This window comes from Ruditapes philippinarum, unplaced genomic scaffold, assembly GCF_026571515.1.
Source record: "Ruditapes philippinarum isolate M1 unplaced genomic scaffold, ASM2657151v2 ctg2326_1_1_1_1, whole genome shotgun sequence".
Classification (NCBI taxonomy): domain Eukaryota; kingdom Metazoa; phylum Mollusca; class Bivalvia; order Venerida; family Veneridae; genus Ruditapes; species Ruditapes philippinarum.
In genome coordinates, this window is record NW_026860994.1 from 92,408 (window position 1) to 112,266 (window position 19,859).

At 30.8% G+C, this 19,859-nt stretch overlaps 1 protein-coding gene across 1 annotated transcript; it reads right to left on the minus strand.

Annotated features, from left to right (window-relative positions):
- Positions 1–7,935: 7,935 nt before the first annotated feature.
- LOC132714151 (G-protein coupled receptor-associated protein LMBRD2-like) lies at positions 7,936–18,994 on the minus strand. Its single transcript, XM_060696934.1, has 13 exons — positions 18,867–18,994; positions 18,427–18,622; positions 17,349–17,593; positions 17,029–17,196; positions 16,517–16,727; positions 16,034–16,108; positions 15,267–15,552; positions 14,872–15,053; positions 14,406–14,539; positions 13,835–13,943; positions 11,586–11,787; positions 10,469–10,621; positions 7,936–10,111 (listed from the first exon to the last, which is right to left on the minus strand). Exons 2-13 carry the CDS (start codon positions 18,598–18,600, stop codon positions 9,900–9,902), a joined length of 2,151 nt encoding a protein of 716 aa, XP_060552917.1. The 5' UTR covers positions 18,601–18,622; positions 18,867–18,994; the 3' UTR covers positions 7,936–9,899.
- Between the last annotated feature and the right edge of the window lie 865 nt (positions 18,995–19,859).

Here is a 19,859-nt window from a genome sequence, read left to right on the forward strand (position 1 = left end):
CAGAAAGCATCAGGTGCGAGATATATAACAAGCTGAAGCAGTCTTAAGCACATATTTTTTTTTTCATTCTCGTTTCAGTATCAAAATATTGCAAATGGAAAAAAGAAAAAATGTGAATTTTGTCATCAATACTAAAAGAATAATGAAAACTGTACATATAATTTTATAATGTGATATTGCATTGATCTAATGATTCACAAATCACCTCTTTGTCTCTTGTTTATTCTTCTTCAGAAAATCTGAGAAAATGGTAAAGTAATAATTGGAAAAATTGGGAAATGTTTAATCATTCTTATTACAAAGAACACAATACCTACACTGTACAAAAGCCTAACAATGAAATGGTATATGTCATGTACATATTTATATATCAATGTAAATATCATGGAATGTTTGAGGTTCTAACTACAGTAAAATCTTGTAGCCACTCATTCACAATTACAGGATGATTTCTTATCAATGTTTTGCTGCACAAATCTATTTAAATTGACAATGATATTTACAAATAACAGCAAGAACTATCTTAGAGTAGTGCTACACTCCCTACTATCTTTTTCTAAAGGAAAATAAACATCAAAGAAAGAACATTGTAGTGGACGTTTTTGAAAAAAAAAGGCATTTCATATTTAACCCTTAGACACAAGGTCATGTACAGATGACAAAATCCAAATATTTGACCTTAAAGGTCAATGTCATTTATGTGTCAAGATCAACCTTCTTTGAGATCTTGTCCTAAAGATTGTTCTGTCCAGGTATGAAGACATAATAAAGTTACAGTCAGTTGTACCAAAACCAACCAAAATTTGAGTTAAGTTCAGTCTTCACTACTTGAAGGTCTAGTCTAAAAGTTGGTCTGTCCACATATGAAAAAAATCCTTGCGAAAATTTACATCCTTGTATAATGTTTCATCTGTAAGAATATCAAAACTATATCAGAATCACATGGTCTATAATATATTTACATACTACATATCTGGTATGTTACAATATTTTCTTTCAACCCAAATTGTGTATGGGTGGCTTAAGACTTTACAATATTACTATATGCAGGGTCTTTCAAATAGAGTCTTTCAAATAGAGTGGTCTGGAGACCGACCAATTTTACGAAAAATGCTGTCTCGGTTGAGTCACGTGATTGGGTTATCTACCGACCCTGATATGGCATAGAACATCACCATTCAAAAATTAAATTATAAGATAATGTTTTGTTAAATCAATCAAAAAATTACTAAAAACTAAATCTGACTACATTATATTATCAGGTTTTACTTTAAAAGTAACAATTTTATAGATTTGCAATGATATTAGAAATTTTTCGTTCCCGGTGTCAAGATAAAAATCTACTGCTCATATTGTTCAATGACAAAATAGAAATTGATTTTACAGAGAAAAGATGTTATTAAATCGTATCATGTAAAAGTATTATAATATTTCACGATGTTATTTGCAAATATTTGATGTTTAATTTGGTGCATTTTCAAAATGGCGCCGATAATCGGCAAATATTCTGAACAAACAGTCTATGTTTTTTTAACAAATATGGCTTTAAAAACACCATTTCCTGAAATATTTATCCTTTTTTCAAAAGTTTAAAGATTTTTAAATAACATCATGTCGTTGAAATTTTCATTTTTGCTCTTGTATTTAATATTCGCCCTTTTCTTGAACACTTACATAATTTGTTTATAGCAAACTATACCGATTTATACTGAGACATGTTTAATTGTAGGGAGAAGGGTTTACATAGCGTGTTTCCAGACCATTCTATTTGAAAGACCCTGCTGTATGTAAAATATTTGACAAAAATTACTAACTATAAATTGAAGCAAATATATGAATAAATTCACTCTATCCATGTATCCCAAAATAATTCTTCCTACAGATTATGAATGCATATATAAAGAAGCAAATCTGATTCCTTCCCTTATCATCGTGTAATGTATAGCTTTATTTACATAATAAAATGATACATGCAAAAAGGCAAAAGTTTAATCCTATTTAAAGACGTAATTATTAACACTACAAGACGGCAGATTGTATATGCTTCTGTCATGTACAGGTACAGCCATACATTACGAAAAATAAGATATTGAAGTAAACAAAAAAGTCATAACATATCATTCAAATCAATTAAGCTCTACAATTTGACCTATAACAATTTTGGAAACAGAAACACAAAAATAATATATATACCAACATTAAATGTAACAAATACGGACTAGAAAATTGAAATTAGAAAAATAAAATGATTTCTTTATTATTAAAAATTATATCTTTATCAACATATGATAATGCCACAATATCAGTCATGGGAGTATTTAATATTTCTCCTATTCAGAACAGCTCTAAATATTTGCAATATAATCAATTATGTTTAACCCTTAAACTTTTTAAGTGGAAAGTAATTAATAAAATCTGAATGAAGTTTAAACCTTAACTGCTGAAATTAAAAGTAAATAGCTTTTGCCATTAGTATAGAGCCAGGCCAGCCTGTAATTACTACTATCTGACCAGACTCTCTAATGTTGGTAGCTCAAATTCCGTATATTATTATTGAAATTCCTTAAACTTTAAATGGACTATTCTAACTTAAAAGCTTGGCAAAATTCACAATGCAAGTACAGCAGGTTAAAGGTCAACTACATAGCCTATAAAATTAATAACTGAAGAAAACAATCAACAATTTAAAATAAAAGTAGGTGACTGTAAAAAATGTCATAACTTACTAAATTGTAGACTGTATTTCCATCATAAAAAGAAAATACATTTTGATGTTTTTGCATCATGGACAGGATAAATAATCTATTTAACCATTTAAAATATCAGAATATAATCTTTCATACAGAAATTGTTTAATTAAATTCATAATTGACATGGTTTTATAGTTCAACATCAAAACAATCAATTTTGAGTGATACCTAATTTACAGGATTGATTAATTGGTACCTCAAGAATACTTGCGCATATTTAACGGGATATCCGGGCTGAGTTTTGACCCTCGGATAAAATTTCCTTTTGGCCTGTTATGACCCTCGGATAAAATTTCCTTTTGTCCTGTTACTGATTTGTGTGTCTCCTGCTTAACAGAAGTTCCAACAAGCTAAAATGTACCCACGACACATAAGGAACAAACGGTCCAACCACCCCTCAATACAACTTCTTATTTTGCTATCACCAGGCGACACATTTGATCACTGATCACTATTGTTTTTAATTATAAAACTTTTTTATTTCATAAAGGAAAATGAATGCAACTTTGCTGAATCAGACTTGGTCTAATGAAAGTGAGACAACCTTGCAAAACGTCACTACCACAATGGATGATGTAAAACCAATCGGGAATTCTCCAATGTCATCTATAGATTGGGAAGATGAGAAAAAAGCAATGTACAACATAGATATCATTCTTCATTGTATATTTCTAGCTGTTGGATTGGTTGGCAACGGTCTCACAATAGCTGTACTTATCTATAAGAAATGGAAAAACGTAACCTCCAGATATATATTGATAGCATTAGCAGTATCTGACACGGTCATGCTTTGCACTCAAACATTTGTATTACAAATGTTCACATTTAATTTCTTCATTATCTTATTAAGGGAACTGTATAGCATTCGTTTATGATATATTCACAGTTTAGTTCATATCACTATAATACATTTGTTTATAAAAACTTTGTGTGTATAAATAATCTTGCTGAGCAACCGTTACAAGCAAACGCATATTTGCCACCATCACCATTCATATGAGTCTCCTCTGACCCTACAGACCCTGCGTACTTTTTTGATACTATAAAGTAACTGAAATATAAACCAAACATTTTAACTCTTACATTCACCTGTATATAAAACATGCATTCAACAATCTTTTGTTGTAACTAACTTACCTAATACATCTACTCCTCTCTAGTATACACTTTTTCGTGATAACAACAATTTTATGCTAGCCTTGATTTTTTTACAACAACCTTAAAATGTAGTTTTTGTCAAAATCTGGATAATAAAGTAAAAATAAAGTAAGAAATCAAATAAATGTCACAAGTAAGGCTTTGGTTGACTGGTTCAGATTTTGTCACCCAGCAAAATGTAATTCAAGTACGTACAGAATTAAATCACCAAAAAGATAAATTAGTTAAATTTGTGTGCTGTTAGTTACATGTATTTCTTTTTATATTGTAATAATATTGTTCTTTCATAAGTCATATACATATATTATATATATATATGTATTCTATGCCAATAATTTGAAAGTATGTCTATCAAATCATTCAGTAACAAAATATTGTGAAATAAAATATTGTGCTATCTTTAAACATACGTTTTAGTGTTGTCTTTTTCAATATGTAAGCAAGAGGGTCATGGTGGCCATAGACTGCTACCTGTGACATCAAATGACATAGCTCGGTAACAAATACGATGTTCATGTCATCAGCATCATAGCAATAGTCTTCGTTAACTCTATAATCTTGTTAAATAATTCAGGCAACATCTGTATATCAACAGAGACTTCCTAGGTAATGAATGATGTTTGACATCATTATATTACCTTTTCTTATAATTGCAATATTTTTTGGCATTTTCTTCCACTTTTGAAGCGAATACAAAAAGGTTGTTCATCTTGGTTATTTTCCAAGATGGTAGATTTTAATTTTGTGACATCACATCTCTTTTCCCGTCTCATATACATGTATTTACATGCTAAATATAGAAGTGAATTTCCTATACCAACAAATCCCAGACAATGCCAATCTCGGACGATTCCTCTCCCAGTTATTTTATTGATGACAATCCAGAAGACAATGTCCCTCCCGTTATTTTTATAGGCGGACAATAACCCTCCCTGCCATTTTATGCACCGCATACATCCTCCGTAAGAGCTCATTGTAGAAAACGGAAAAAAACTGTTTGAGTTTTTTTTTTCTTTAAAAAAGACATTTCACCTACGTGATATTAATCCCCGAGGGGCATTATTTATATAACTTTTGTAGAGAACCACAAAGTTATGTTACATGCAAAATATCTAAGCTCTGGGCACTGTACTTTCAGAAGAATTTTTTCAGACATTTTTTTATATACAAATCTATGTAGACTATGTGACTATAGGGCGTTGCCATTTTTGACCCCATGGGCATGACTAATACAACTTGGGACCCCATGGGCATGACTAATACAACTTGGTAGAGATCGGCGACATGCACAAGCTAGGAAGTAAAGATAGATTGATTTATCATATACATCCGAAAGAGGTAGCTCTGCTGATAATAAGGATGTTATAGAAAAATAACTATTGATAACATTTCTTTGTTTAATTTCTTAAATGACTAATCAATATAACAGTATTACTCATGTGCAATTACACATACATACAACAAAAATGTCAAAATGTTCTACACACAGTGTTAGATTTAAGAAAATACATTTGTATATATTGTAACTATTGTTAGCAATAAATTAGAAATTTTATGCAAGAGACAGTGTTAAATAGTCAAGCACTTTTTATTATCAAGTCATGGATTTCATAAAATGTCAAATGTAGTTAAAAAAAAAAGTTTATATAATTCTTTAACAAAATTAAAAGATAATCTTTGAGTTATATATCTATGAGATTTGATAAATAGATGAATTAAATAATGCCGGAAACAAGACGTTCTTATACAGTGTTATTCAGTTTTTATTTTTTATCATTATTTAATACTTTTTTGAATAAGGAAGTGTTCAAAACATCCCTCTATGAAGGCTTGCTTTAAGGGAAAATAAAAATTTATCACCTCATATAAATAGTTCCATGCAAATTTAGTAAGATAGATTTATAATGTTTATACAATCTGATTATACTGGCCTTGGCATAGTAAACAAAACAAAAATAAACAATAATGGAGCATAAAGTAGTGCCTTACAGTATAACAACAAAATATAATATAAACAACACAGTGACCTGCTAATATTGATTTCACTTTCAACAGTTTCCCTTTTAAACTTCACTTATATGAAGGAAAAAAAATAAGGAATGCAATGTCAAATACAGTGAAAAGTTCAACTAGAAATTTGACAGAAAAAGCAAAACTATAGTACTTATTTTTTGTGATTTGTAGAAATGGTACAGAACATAGAACGAGCAAAAGAATCTTTCAAATATTAATGCTTAATATATGTTTTAAACGATATATATAACATCTACACATCTTATTTATTTACACATATATATACACATACACATATAAACACATATATCATTGAAAACACAATTTCTGAAGAAGAAATAAAACTACCATACATAGAATCACAAATTATTACTATTTCCCCATTTATACATTGTACATACAAAGATATAATTATTACAATATCAACAATAGTAATAAGAACAACCAAGAAATAGGTATGAAGTTAATATTCTTCTCTTACATACAAATCTATTGCACTGTCACAAGTTATTTCCCTTGGTTAATATAATAGTAAATATCAATTTTGATACATAGTGATATATTTAATTTAAATGTAGCCTTAATAATTAACTGTCAGTATCATAAAGTAAATTAATTACATGTAAAACAAGGTTTGATTGATTTGTAGAAAACATAATGTAAGAAAAAAGAAAATAATATGTGGTTTAGAAAATAAACAGCAAACTCCTTGCTAAAGAGGGTTTTAACCCCTTGAAATATTGGAGGTTGATAAACTTTGTGAAATAGATAGTAATTCATTAATTGTTTCCAGAGTGCTTTCTAAAACAAGGTTTCATTTCAATAACTAGAACATTGTGTGATAAATGGCATCTACATGTATATTACATAAATAACAGAAAGCATCAGGTGCGAGATATATAACAAGCTGAAGCAGTCTTAAGCACATATTTTTTTTTCATTCTCTTTTCATTATCAAAATATTGCAAATGGAAAAAAAGAAAAAATGTGAATTTTGTCATCAATACGAAAAGAATAATGAAAACTGTACATATAATTTTATAATGTGATATTGCATTGATCTAATGATTCACAAATCACCTCTTTGTCTCTTGTTTATTCTTCTTCAGAAAATCTGAGAAAATGGTAAAGTAATAATTGGAAAAATTGGGAAATGTTTAATCATTCTTATTACAAAGAACACAATACCTACACTGTACAAAAGCTTAACAATGAAATGGTATATGTCATGTACATATTTATATATCAATGTAAATATCATGGAATGTTTGAGGTTCTAACTACAGTAGAATCCCTCCTTAAGACCACCCCTGAATTAAGACCACCCTGCTATTAAGACCATTTTTTATAAGAACGGAATTTTCTGTTCTTTATGTCAATGGTTACATGATCCAGAATTAAGACCACCTTGCTTATCCACTTTTAAGACCACTAGATTCAGTCCCAATTCTCTATTTTGTTCTTTATTTGACCCCACTATTGAGACCACAGATTTAAAGTCAACACCTACCTAGATCTTTAATTTGTTGTTATGCTGTTATTTTCTGCTTAAATGCTCTTAGGCATGACACGTTATTTCACAAGGTGTCAAAAAACTATTTGTATTGAAATAAGGTGAGAAGTAGATTTGAGAGTGGTTTAATGTTGCTCTAAGCACATTGATTTTGCCATGAACGCGAATCCTATACATCATACCCCACATCAAGAATTAATTTCTTATTTGATGAGTGTATTATGTACATCATATAATAATTAATATTGAAATCAGATCAAAAAGAATTTGATATTGAATTGCTTCTGAAATGTTTTCGTCCCACCAGATGTAACATTATAACATACTTTAATATTTGCAGGTTAAGATACATATTGTTTATTCACACAAAATGACTAAAATAGAACATGGTCGTAAAGTGTGTAAGCAATAGGAATACTCACAATTAAGACCACCCCGCAATTAAGACCACTTTGGTCCAGTCCCGATGGTGGTCTTAATTGAGGGTTTTTACTGTACAGTAAAATCTTGTAGCCACTCATTCACAATTACAGGATGATTTCTTATCAATTTTTTGCTGCACAAATCTATTTAAATTGACAATGATATTTACAAATAACAGCAAGAACTATCTTAGAGTAGTGCTACACTCCCTACTATCTTTTTCTAAAGGAAAATAAACATGAAAGAAAGAACATTGTAGTGGACGTTTTTGAAAAAAAAAGGCATTTCATATTTAACCCTTAGACACAAGGTCATGTACAGATGACAAAATCCAAATATTTGACCTTAAAGGTCAATGTCATTTATGTGTCAAGATCAACCTTCTTTGAGATCTTGTCCTAAAGATTGTTCTGTCCAGGTATGAAGACATAATAAAGTTACAGTCAGTTGTACCAAAACCAATCAAAATTTGAGTTAAGTTCAGTCTTCACTACTTGAAGGTCTAGTCTAAAAGTTGGTCTGTCCACATATGAAAAAAATCCTTTCGAAAATTTACATCCTTGTATAATGTTTCATCTGTAAGAATATCAAAACTATATCAGAATCACATGGTCTATAATATATTTACATACTACATATCTGGTATGTTACAATATTTTCTTTCAACCCAAATTGTGTATGGGTGGCTTAAGACTTTACAATATTACTATATGTAAAATATTTGACAAAAATTACTAACTATAAATTGAAGCAAATATATGAATAAATTCACTCTATCCATGTATCCCAAAATAATTCTTCCTACAGATTATGAATGCATATATAAAGAAGCAAATCTGATTCCTTCCCTTATCATCGTGTAATGTATAGCTTTATTTACATAATAAAATGATACATGCAAAAAGGCAGAAGTTTTAAAAGTCTAATTCTATTTGAAGACATAATTATTAACACTACAAGACGGCAGATTGTATATGCTTCAGTCATGTACAGGTACAGCCATACATTACGAAAAATAAGATATTGAAGTAAACAAAAAAGTCATAACATATCATTCAAATCAATTAAGCTCTACAATTTGACCTATAACAATTTTGGAAACAGAAACACAAAAATAATATATATACCAACATTAAATGTAACAAATACGGACTAGAAAATTGAAATTAGAAAAATAAAATGATTTCTTTATTATTAAAAATTATATCTTTATCAACATATGATAATGCCACAATATCAGTCATGGGAGTATTTAATATTTCTCCTATTCAGAACAGCTCTAAATATTTGCAATATAATCAATTATGTTTAACCCTTAAACTTTTTAAGTGGAAAGTAATTAATAAAATCTGAATGAAGTTTAAACCTTAACTGCTGAAATTAAAAGTAAATAGCTTTTGCCATTAGTATAGAGCCAGGCCAGCCTGCACATTACTACTATCTGACCAGACTCTCTAATGTTGGTAGCTCAATTTTCGTATATTATTATTGAAATTCCTTAAACTTTAAATGGACTATTCTAAATTCAAAGCTTGGCAAAATTCATAATGCAAGTACAGCAGGTTAAAGGTCAACTACATAGCCTATAAAATTAATAACTGAAGAAAACAATCAACAATTTAAAATAAAAGTAGGTGACTGTAAAAAATGCCATAACTTACTAAATTGTAGACTGTATTTCCATCATAAAAAGAAAATACATTTTGATGTTTTTGCATCATGGACAGGATAAATAATCTATTTAACCATTTAAAATATCAGAATATAATCTTTCATACAGAAATTGTTTAATTAAATTCATAATTGACATGGTTTTATAGTTCAACATCAAAACAATATATCAAAACCAACTACAAAATAAACTTTTAGTCAAGCATAGCAAATATTCACACCTATATCTAATATGATATTATACTACATAAGTATAACAAATGAAATGGAAAACCAAATTGCATGTAATGGCTATATAAATGTTACAGTGATAAATAAACCAGTATTCTCCAAGATCTATTGTTCAACGATTTGTGGTTATTTATTATTACTCAAACATCATCAAAGATTCCTCTTGGTGGCACCCTGGTTCCTGGCCGCTGTGGTTTGATCCTTGGTTGCTGGGCTTGAGCCTGGTAGCCTGCTGCAGAATTTGGTGATGTGTAGCCTTCTACAGGAGCATCACTATAGTCTATTGGTTCTGCCTCGTTTAGTAACTCACTCTTATCATATGTATTAGGAACCCTCGGCATCGTGTAGCTACCTATAACATCAATATAAACTCATTATTTGACAACTATCAATTTTACTTTAAATTTTTTTTCGACTGCATTGTTTTTTTTATCTTAACTGTTCCCTTTTAAAAGTAGGCAGAAATTTATTTCCAAATCTCATTCTCTTTCACCACAAAAAAAGTTTATTTTACGTTACTTTATTCTTACAGTTATTGAGGCTATCCTACCCTTGACGATAAATTAATCACATTTACGGTTGCGAAAACCTGACAGTTATTATTTATCTATTTAAAACTTATACATTTAAAATTAAATTTTTCAGTTGCTTGCTTCATTTGATAAACAAGATTAATAATTCTGTCTCAATCATGTAACAAAGTTTTGACCTTGATTAGAAGATCCAGATCTTATTTTCATATCTTCAGGTGAGTCCATCCTGGCCCCAACAGATCTATTTAAGTTACTCCCATCTCCAAACCTTGTATTCCATTCTCTACGTCTTGCCTCAGTATCAGCAACACGATCTAATCTACGCCGCTCTGTAATATAAAAACATGCTGATTGTAATTCTTGCATAAAAGTTTAATTCAACTATAATATAACCCAGGGGTGTGGAAATATGAAATTTTGCCACTTGCCCATGGACAAGTTGGCCAGAAATTTTTACTTGTCCGCAGCTCAACTGTACTTGCCCATATGAAAATACAAAACATTGGCCATGTGTTTAAACAAAAGTTAATTAGAGGTAACAGTGTCCTTTCATATAGTAAAGTGTGAACAGATTTGCTTAGTAAAGACCAGACATCATTTCTGTAGTTTAAGGAAACAATCTACAACTCTTATAAAGCAATGAATGATGTCCAAACAATTATCCTTTTGAAAAAATTTGAACCAAAACAACTTTACAATTGTTACCAAATGTGCATTTTAAAATCTACTTTAAATAAAGAGTTAGGTTCCTCCATATGACCTGCATGTATCAAGGAGCCTGCTTTCCTACAAGAGTTCTTCCATGGGTTGAAATGATTGATATGAAAAAGTGTATTTCCTCATAGTTAACCAAGAAACATAACTTAACTTACTACAATAAATGTTCCCCATTGATAAGCAACAAAAATACAGTATTTTGTTTTTCCTACTGGATCAGATTTTCACTTGTCCACGGACAAGTTCTATGGAAAAATCTACTTGTCCGCAGGCATAAAGTCCCCAGTCGGACAAGTCGGGCATGGGATTTCCACACCCCTGTAACCGAACTTTAAAACTTTCCTTTTAAAATGTACTATCTCTATCAAAAAGTAGAATGGATTTAAACGTCTTTCACTGATGCTCAGAGTAACCTGTACCTACACTTGTGACATTGGTTAGTCATTATAACCTCTAGTAGTGATAAAAAAAAATTTAAAAATCCAGCAAAACAATAAATTTCATCAACATATTATCAATTCAATTCAAATATCTTTATTCATCCACGTATCTGCTATCAATAAAATGCATATATACCTCTTTTAACTAATTCCTTGCCTTCATCAACAAGTTCCGAGGTCAGATCATCGTCTCCTATAAACTGATTAATGCCCAGGAAGTGTAGTATACGGCTACCAAGACTAAAGTAGGTGCATATACACAACAACACTATCATTATCGGGAAATATATATTAAAACCATCTGATATTATTGGTATCACATCCATATGGCCCATTATCTGAAATATCAATGAATATGTTGAATTATTTAATTTCAGTTAACAAAATATAAAATGGTATGTAGCTACAATTTAAAACAAGCAAAAATCAATTCTATTTTTAACCACACAAACTTACAAAAAAAATAATTAAAATGTCCTAAAAATTTACATCCAGGATAAACATGTGAAGAATTTCCCTTCTATCAACTAATCATCAACATAATTTAGAAATATAATCTTGTGTGTCACTATTTACAAAGAGACTTTGGGATTAATGTGGATAAAACCAATGTCCCTGTTTAATTAATGTGTACTAAAATTACACTTACTTACTGCAAAAAAAAAAAACAACAAAACAAACAAGTTTTTACCTAATTGAATAGCAAGTGTTCTTACTATAGAAATCTGTTTAAAAGGTATTTCTTTCAAGGCATGCAGTTAGTAACTTTTACCAAAAATTAAGGAAGGTAAAATATCATCATATTAGAATTTTCCTTCAAAATCATTATTTAAAAAAAACAAAACAACAGCCATAATCATATTGTACAACTTTAAAACAGTGAAACCATTATATAACCTGAAAATAAACTGTCACCTTGATTCTTATTTTTTAAGTGAAATATTTTCATTCAACAAGAAATTTTCCACCTTCACTTTGATATATCAAGTTTTTGTTACGTTAGTTCACTCATACCTATCTATAACAATTTTCTTACCAAATACCGTTTGTGAAATGTGTTTCAAAATATCATAATTATGTAAATTTATTTTTGACTTGTTAGTATTAGGAACAATCTGGTTTCCTTAGTCATGCAAAAATATTGAGACATAAACTACCGGAAGGTTTAGATGTTTGTAACCACGATATAAATTCTGAAAATGAGTTATAAAATACATGTTACAATGTTTGAATATCATTGTGAGAACAGATCCTAACTAATTTCAATCATGTTCAATCATTTATAATTTAGTCATTTCACAAGTGACCTTATAGAATTCATAACAACCCACGCTTTACAACGGTTTAAATTCATTATAAATTTTATGGATATCATGATGAAAATTTGGAAAATTATTCGGCAAACAGAACACTGTCTGGTTAGATTGCACAAGTACAGACTGGCCTGTTGCTATTACAGTGACAAAGGACATAGCAGTGTCAGTTTCTGCATTTAAGGATTAAATAAGTGGCGACACACAGACAGATGGTGGTTTATTAATATGCCGTCCGTAGGGGCCATAAAAAAGATACTTTTACTACATTTCTAATTACTACTAATTTACTACAAGCGTATCAAACAATATTAAATAACTATATGCTATTAGTCCTATAAAAAAGCACCTGCCACGTTCAATAACACAATGGCCTGCCTTAAAGCAGTGCCAATATCTATATCACTTTTTTCGTCCCTGGGCCGAAAAGTAATATAGATATAAACCTCGCATTTGAAGTAATTTGATTGTCTAATAAAGGCGGGCCTAAAAATGATATAGATTTCTGCAAGAAACTGGGAAATGGCAGCCATTTTGTTTTAACTCGGTCTATGTGTAGACGCCGACAGGTTGCATAAATGAAACAAAATATTCTCAGTTTCTAAACAATCATGTCATGATTTAGTACATGAAGTTATTTAATAAAATTGTCAATAAATAAGTGATTTGATATTGGCCCTGTTATTTGTCCTCGGCCTTCGGCCTTGGGCCAATACGACTGCCCTCGGACAAATAACAGGGCCAATCACTTATTTATTAACATATAATATACAATGGTAAGCAGATAAGTTAATATTGTTTAGCTGCAATGCTACCAAATCTGAAAATTAGTACTGAACTTGTTATATAATAAATAAATCATTAAATGTAAATATGAAGAAGATCAATACAAAATATTATTTGTGATCAACTCTTTAAGAGTTATTAAAGCATATCAAATAATCATATAAAAGCTGTGTTAATAACTATTACACCTTGGTTTTTTATTTGATAAAGTTACAACCCACTACATCTAGCTTAACCTTCAGTATATATATAAGTAATATAACACAGTATGAAGTGAAACACTTACCAAAGTATAAGCAGTTTCATGAATATTTTCAGAGTGAGTCACATGACTGTCAAGGTGGATTAATCCAAGGAAATTTAGACACATGGGTGGTGTTAGACGGCATAGCAGCCTGAAATAGACATTTGGTGTTCAGCAGGACACTTTTGGGAAAAAACTTCTGTGAATTTGAAATTCTTCCAGAAATATAGCAGTTGCTCAGTCAAAGTATTTTTTATATAATGTATGCGAAAAAAAAGACCAAATCACAAACCCTCTATCATTCCTACTGCTTGTAACATTGGAAGGTGCAATAGTTCTGTGAAAGTTTGGTTGAAATCCATCGAGAAGTATGGCAAGAGTTTCACACAGAAGACAAAATATTACATAAATCATGAAAACAAACAAAAAAAACAAACAACAAAGGGTCATTTTTCTGTCAAAAATGTTCAAATCACAAAAACCCAGACAATATGCACCAGGTCATATGACGACCTATGAGTTTTTGCTCACAGAAGAAACTGTCTAATCTTATAACCAGTATTTTCTTTCCGTAAACTTGGTTAACAAATGATAGGAGAAGGTAAGTACTTACATGCCAGTAAAGATAAGACTGTATTCGTTGGTTTGGTGATGGGGAGCAATATAATAGTAGTTGAGAATTTTTATCTGAAACACGCTGTAGTATGCACATGTACACAGATAGGCAATAGTCAAAATACTTGCCAGCTGAAAATAACAAATAATAACACATTACAGCTTTATGTTTAAATATATCTAAAATTTGAATAAATAACCAGAAAAGTAAGAACGAAATGGACATTTATATAAGTCAAATTTTACATGAATGTTTATCGCATAATATTAAAAAATTTTTTTATACAGTTGAAGCATCTTGATTTGCTTTGTTAAAACAAGCATCATAACATATTGACAGTGTATGTTTCACAATTTTGAACTAAAACAAATCTTACTGATTTAAAGAATAAAATATTTCTATACTATTTCTATACAAGATGCATAAAACAAGTAACTAAGTTTGCACTAGACAACAAACTTACCTCAATGTATACATAATCATAGTTTTCTTTGGCCAAGTTAATAAATACAGCAAAAATAGAGAGGACTGGACTTTTGATGAAGAACAGACACTCGGACCACACAACCATGAATGATACAATAGTAAGTATAACAGCGAGTATACGACATACCCACGGCTCACATAAACATCTCCAATACCACTCTGTAAGTAACAAATATCATGTATATCACAGTACAATATACCCTTCATTAACCAGTACAAAACAGTATCATAATCAAATAACTGCTAGTACACAAATATATATCAATCTTTTCACAAAAATCACAATCTATAATTTTTTTTTTGAAAATTATGTCATTTATACAGTGTTTAAGAATTCGATAAATTCTATTGAAAAATCAAGTAATCTTTTACCTATATTTGGAGTGAAAAAGCGCTGTACAATTCTGTTTCTCTGCACAGGAAAGCTATGTTTGTACCGTTTGTCAATACTCATATCATTGAGTATACGATCTTCCAGTTCAAATGATTTCTGCATCATCATGCTCCACTGAGTCTGATGTCTTTTATTAGTCTGCATTGCATATATCACATTACGGTGAAGCTTTACAAGAGCTTTCTCCGATGGCGTCTCTATACTCTTGTTATAGTCTTCATAATCTTCTGTCCGACTCACGCTATTCCTCACCGAATCTGGACACTGTCATATAGAGTTATATGTATTTATCATGTCATTACATCAAGGTAAGTACATGCCTGATAAATTGAACTGTATCAGTCATCCTCAGCTTTACCAGACACATCAATACATATTGAATAAAATGAAGAAAATGTAATATTTTTACCTCTTAATAGTTTAAAAATACTTAACAGATACACTTTGAATCAAATAGAATTTTTGAATATTAAATTATCTCTTACATTTGACTAACAAATGAACAATCTGTAAGCAAAACCTTAACACAGTAAGAACTTTCACATGCCGAAAAAATAGTGTTATAAATTTTTTTTCAGTCTGGATCCTTTAAGGTTTTTTACAAAGACTTCAATCTGTTTTAGATTTGTGTACCATTTTATGTAGGTCAGGACCAATAACCAAATTGTATGTTGTTATTTGAAACACCTTAGCATCTAAGTGTGATTTTAAAATCTGCCTCAAAAGAAAATATATAAGATTTTACCTTTTCAAGAATAGTTTCTACATGTCTTCTAAGGGAATGGTTGTAACGTATCTTCTCTGAGGCCTGTTTAACTTCCTGCAATAAAGAGTAGGTGAAACAATTAGGGATATATCTTGCATTAAAAAGCCATATAATTACATATATGAGCCGCGCCATGACAAAACCAACATAGTGCGATTGCGACCTGCATGTATCCAGACCAGCCTGCGCATCCGAGCAGACTGATCAGGATCCATGCTGTTCGCTATCAGTTTCTTTACTTGTAATAGGGTTTGTAAGTGAACAGCATGGATCCTGATCAGACTGCTCGGATGTGCAGGCTGGTCTGGATCCATGCTGGTCGCAAACGCACTTTGTTGGTTTTGTCATGGCGCAGCTCATATTTGCTTAACTTGTTAATGAATATAACAATTTAAATATTCGTGTTATCAGACAATTCTGTTAAGATTTTTTCATAACTTTAGTAAGCTATTCATTATTTACCTCCAGAACATCTTCAAGATTTTCCTCAGCTTCTGTTTTCTCGGTACTCTGTTTTGCAATTTTGAAATATGTTCTTGACAACATATAAGAGTGCTTTGCATTATTCCATACATATCTGGGAACCTCCACAAGACCATATCCCAGCAGCAATACCAACAAAAATAATCCCCAGGTGTTACTTGCTGTAACACCTATGACCTTCAACTTTTCCCTATAATGAAAGTAAATGTTTGATATTAATAACAACGGAAGGATACAACTAACAAAAGGTTAAAAACACCATTCAATTTTGGAAGGAAGCATTTTCCAAATAACCCTTTGTTGTAACCTTGACATTTGACTTTTAGACCTTATGCAGGCAACAAAATAAATGGTTGCATTGAGAGAATTTCTTTTTTTTTATCATAAATATGAATTATTTATCCATTTGATCTGTCATGATCATATGAAAAAAACAAAACAACTGTTATAAATAGGCCTGCCAAATTACTTTTTACATAAATGACACTTACCCATCAATATTTAGATCTGGTCTTGCAGCAACATAAATCAAACAAACACCAAATATCAGAAAGTAAGTTCCATAATATAAAGCATTTTCTATCACTGCAGACTTAATTTTTCCAGCTACAGTGAAGTCCCCTGCTCGAGAGTATGACTGCATCATTGGTAGAAGAAACCTGTTTAAAAGATGAACATTTGAGTTGTACTCTGAACTGGCTTAACACAATTTAAAACATTAATGTTTGTAAGACTTAAAAGCAAAAGGCAATAACATTATTTATAACTTTGAGCTCACAGAGCTTTGTCCTGTTTGAACTACTGTACTCACCAAGTTAAGAATTGAGATGTCCAGTACACTATCTTCCAGAGCGTTGGTAACACATTATCTGGCACATGACTTACTGGCATCTGACATGGTTCCTCAATCACTGCTCTACGTACCAGCAAATGACTACTTGGTTTTGGTGTGGTAGTATCATTCCTACTGCTTGTAACATTGGAAGGTGCAATAGTTGTTGTTGTTGTCACAGGTAAACTTCTTGTTCTCTCCTCTAAACATTGTTTATAAAACGTCTGACAAGATAAAAATCAAATACAAAATGTGATTTCCAATATTAAACCACCAGCATTATAGTAGTATATCAATTTTGATACTTTACAATGTATATCAAATGCTGTATCTAATACAATAAAGTAAGTTGAAACCAACCATAATCATGAATATTTTCTATACTTCACATCTATTATCTAAAATTTCTACCCTCAACTGATGTATATTTGTGATATTAAGCGCATTCATGAGAAATAATGCGGAATAAAAATATAAACAAATTACACATGTACTGTAAGCTAAAAATTTATCTTATTCAATCTCAGTTCAGTTCAAGTTTCACCTGGTAACACTTGTCTAGTATTTGTCAGTGGTACCTCTAAATAATAAGAGTCTGCCATATGGAATGGTATGTTGATTTGCAGACGACTACAATTATGTCATAGTAGGTCAAATTAGTTCAAATGATTAAAATATAAGCTCATTCATGTGCCAATTCAAGTTCGGCACAGAGTTTAGACATATCCATGGCCATTTGCTGCCTATTTTTCTTGCATCATTTCAATTTTTTAGCACAAATGTTGCAAAATCAAGTCCTTGGCAGATCTTTGTGCCAGAAATATTATATCACTGTCGGGCAGTTTGAAAGGGTTTCAATGAGTTTATGCAGGTGTGAAAAAAATCCATGAATTTAAAGATGCCATGATTTTAGAGACATTGGCACTTGTGCGAGAGACTAAGATTATTTTCTTTTGGAAAAAACTTGAGAAAATGAAATTGTTAAACTGATGAATAAATTAAACTGTTAAAACATTACATTTACATTTCTCAATATTGAAAAATGCTTATTACTTACGCTTGATACATCCAAGGGCAAGATAAAGATGATCATAAAAGAGAAGTACCAAGCAATAAATGTAAACAAGGTTACAAGAACATGCTGTTTCCGTAGATCTCCATAACGATGAAGGAGAATGGCAGCAAGAAAGCAGGTCAGCACAATCTCAATTATAAGAGGCCCAGCACTCATCCTGACAGGTGTCCTTTCACATCTAAAGAATTGATATAAATATAAAACAGTATTAGTTGACTCTATCACAGGGTTGAATTAAGGAAACCCGACAATAATAAAATATCGATTGTTTTTATTTTACAGACAGATTATCAGATTATTTTTAGTGAGATTTTGCAAGATGGTCGAACATTTCTTAAAACTATGGAACAAGATAAATTCATTGTTTTTTACATTATAAATTAGTTTAAGTAATAAATTTCAATATACATCTTAATAATTACCCCTTAATCACTTAAAATCTGTAAAATAATTGATTTTCAGCCGTTGACGTAAATCCGGAAGTAGTAACTGGTTCTCGGCTTGCCTGTCTTTTTACCGTACTATACCGTTTGTTCTCCGGAATATATTACAGGTAGAACAACACTAAATTATTCCATTGTACAATTAATAGAGACACCTTAAAATAAATGGAAATTTAAGCGTTGAAGGTATTAAAACAACTGCTGGTAAAATAGTTTTATGTTTCTTTGTTATTTTCCATAATGTCAAAACTCTTTTTCATAGACATAGTCTATTGTTCTACACCTACACCATTATTCCTCTATAAGCTGAGCATTTTTATCAATGAAATCCTACTGACAGCCTCTAATCTCGCAATGAAACCAGACCCAAATGCAAATTAAATCAACAGTACATACTCATAACCAAAGTATCAGAACAGGCTTATCATTAAATTGAATCTAAAGTCATGCTGATTCTATAAATGTCATTAGGTGAGATAACAGTACTACTAGTTTAGGAACATCTTACAGAACCAAATGCTTCTCCTGGTTCATTAGCGTGCCAAGTGTTTAGCACGCATACACGGGACCTCGATTTAAAGTCTCATCCATAGACTAATTAGTAATTTTAGTTAGCCAGCCTGGGAATCAAACCCACACTGTCAAGAATACAAGTCTCAAGCTCTAATCGATCGAGCTATATTTTTGGCTGGCTATAATAGCAAGAGGTGAAGTGTGGCTCTATATACATGTACAGTACTGGTGTATATATACTAGTGTGTGTGGTCATATGAAGAACCTAAGTCGGATCCCTTGATTGAGAGGCAAACTCTTAACCACTAAGCCTCTGCTTTCCTCATAGTTTATTGATCAATGTATTTACTACTATCTGTGCATTATAAAATTATTGTTTATACATGTATTGTGATTAAAATGATTACAGAATACCTAGAATAAAAGAAACTTGTGTCTAATTTATTAAATGTCAGTGGG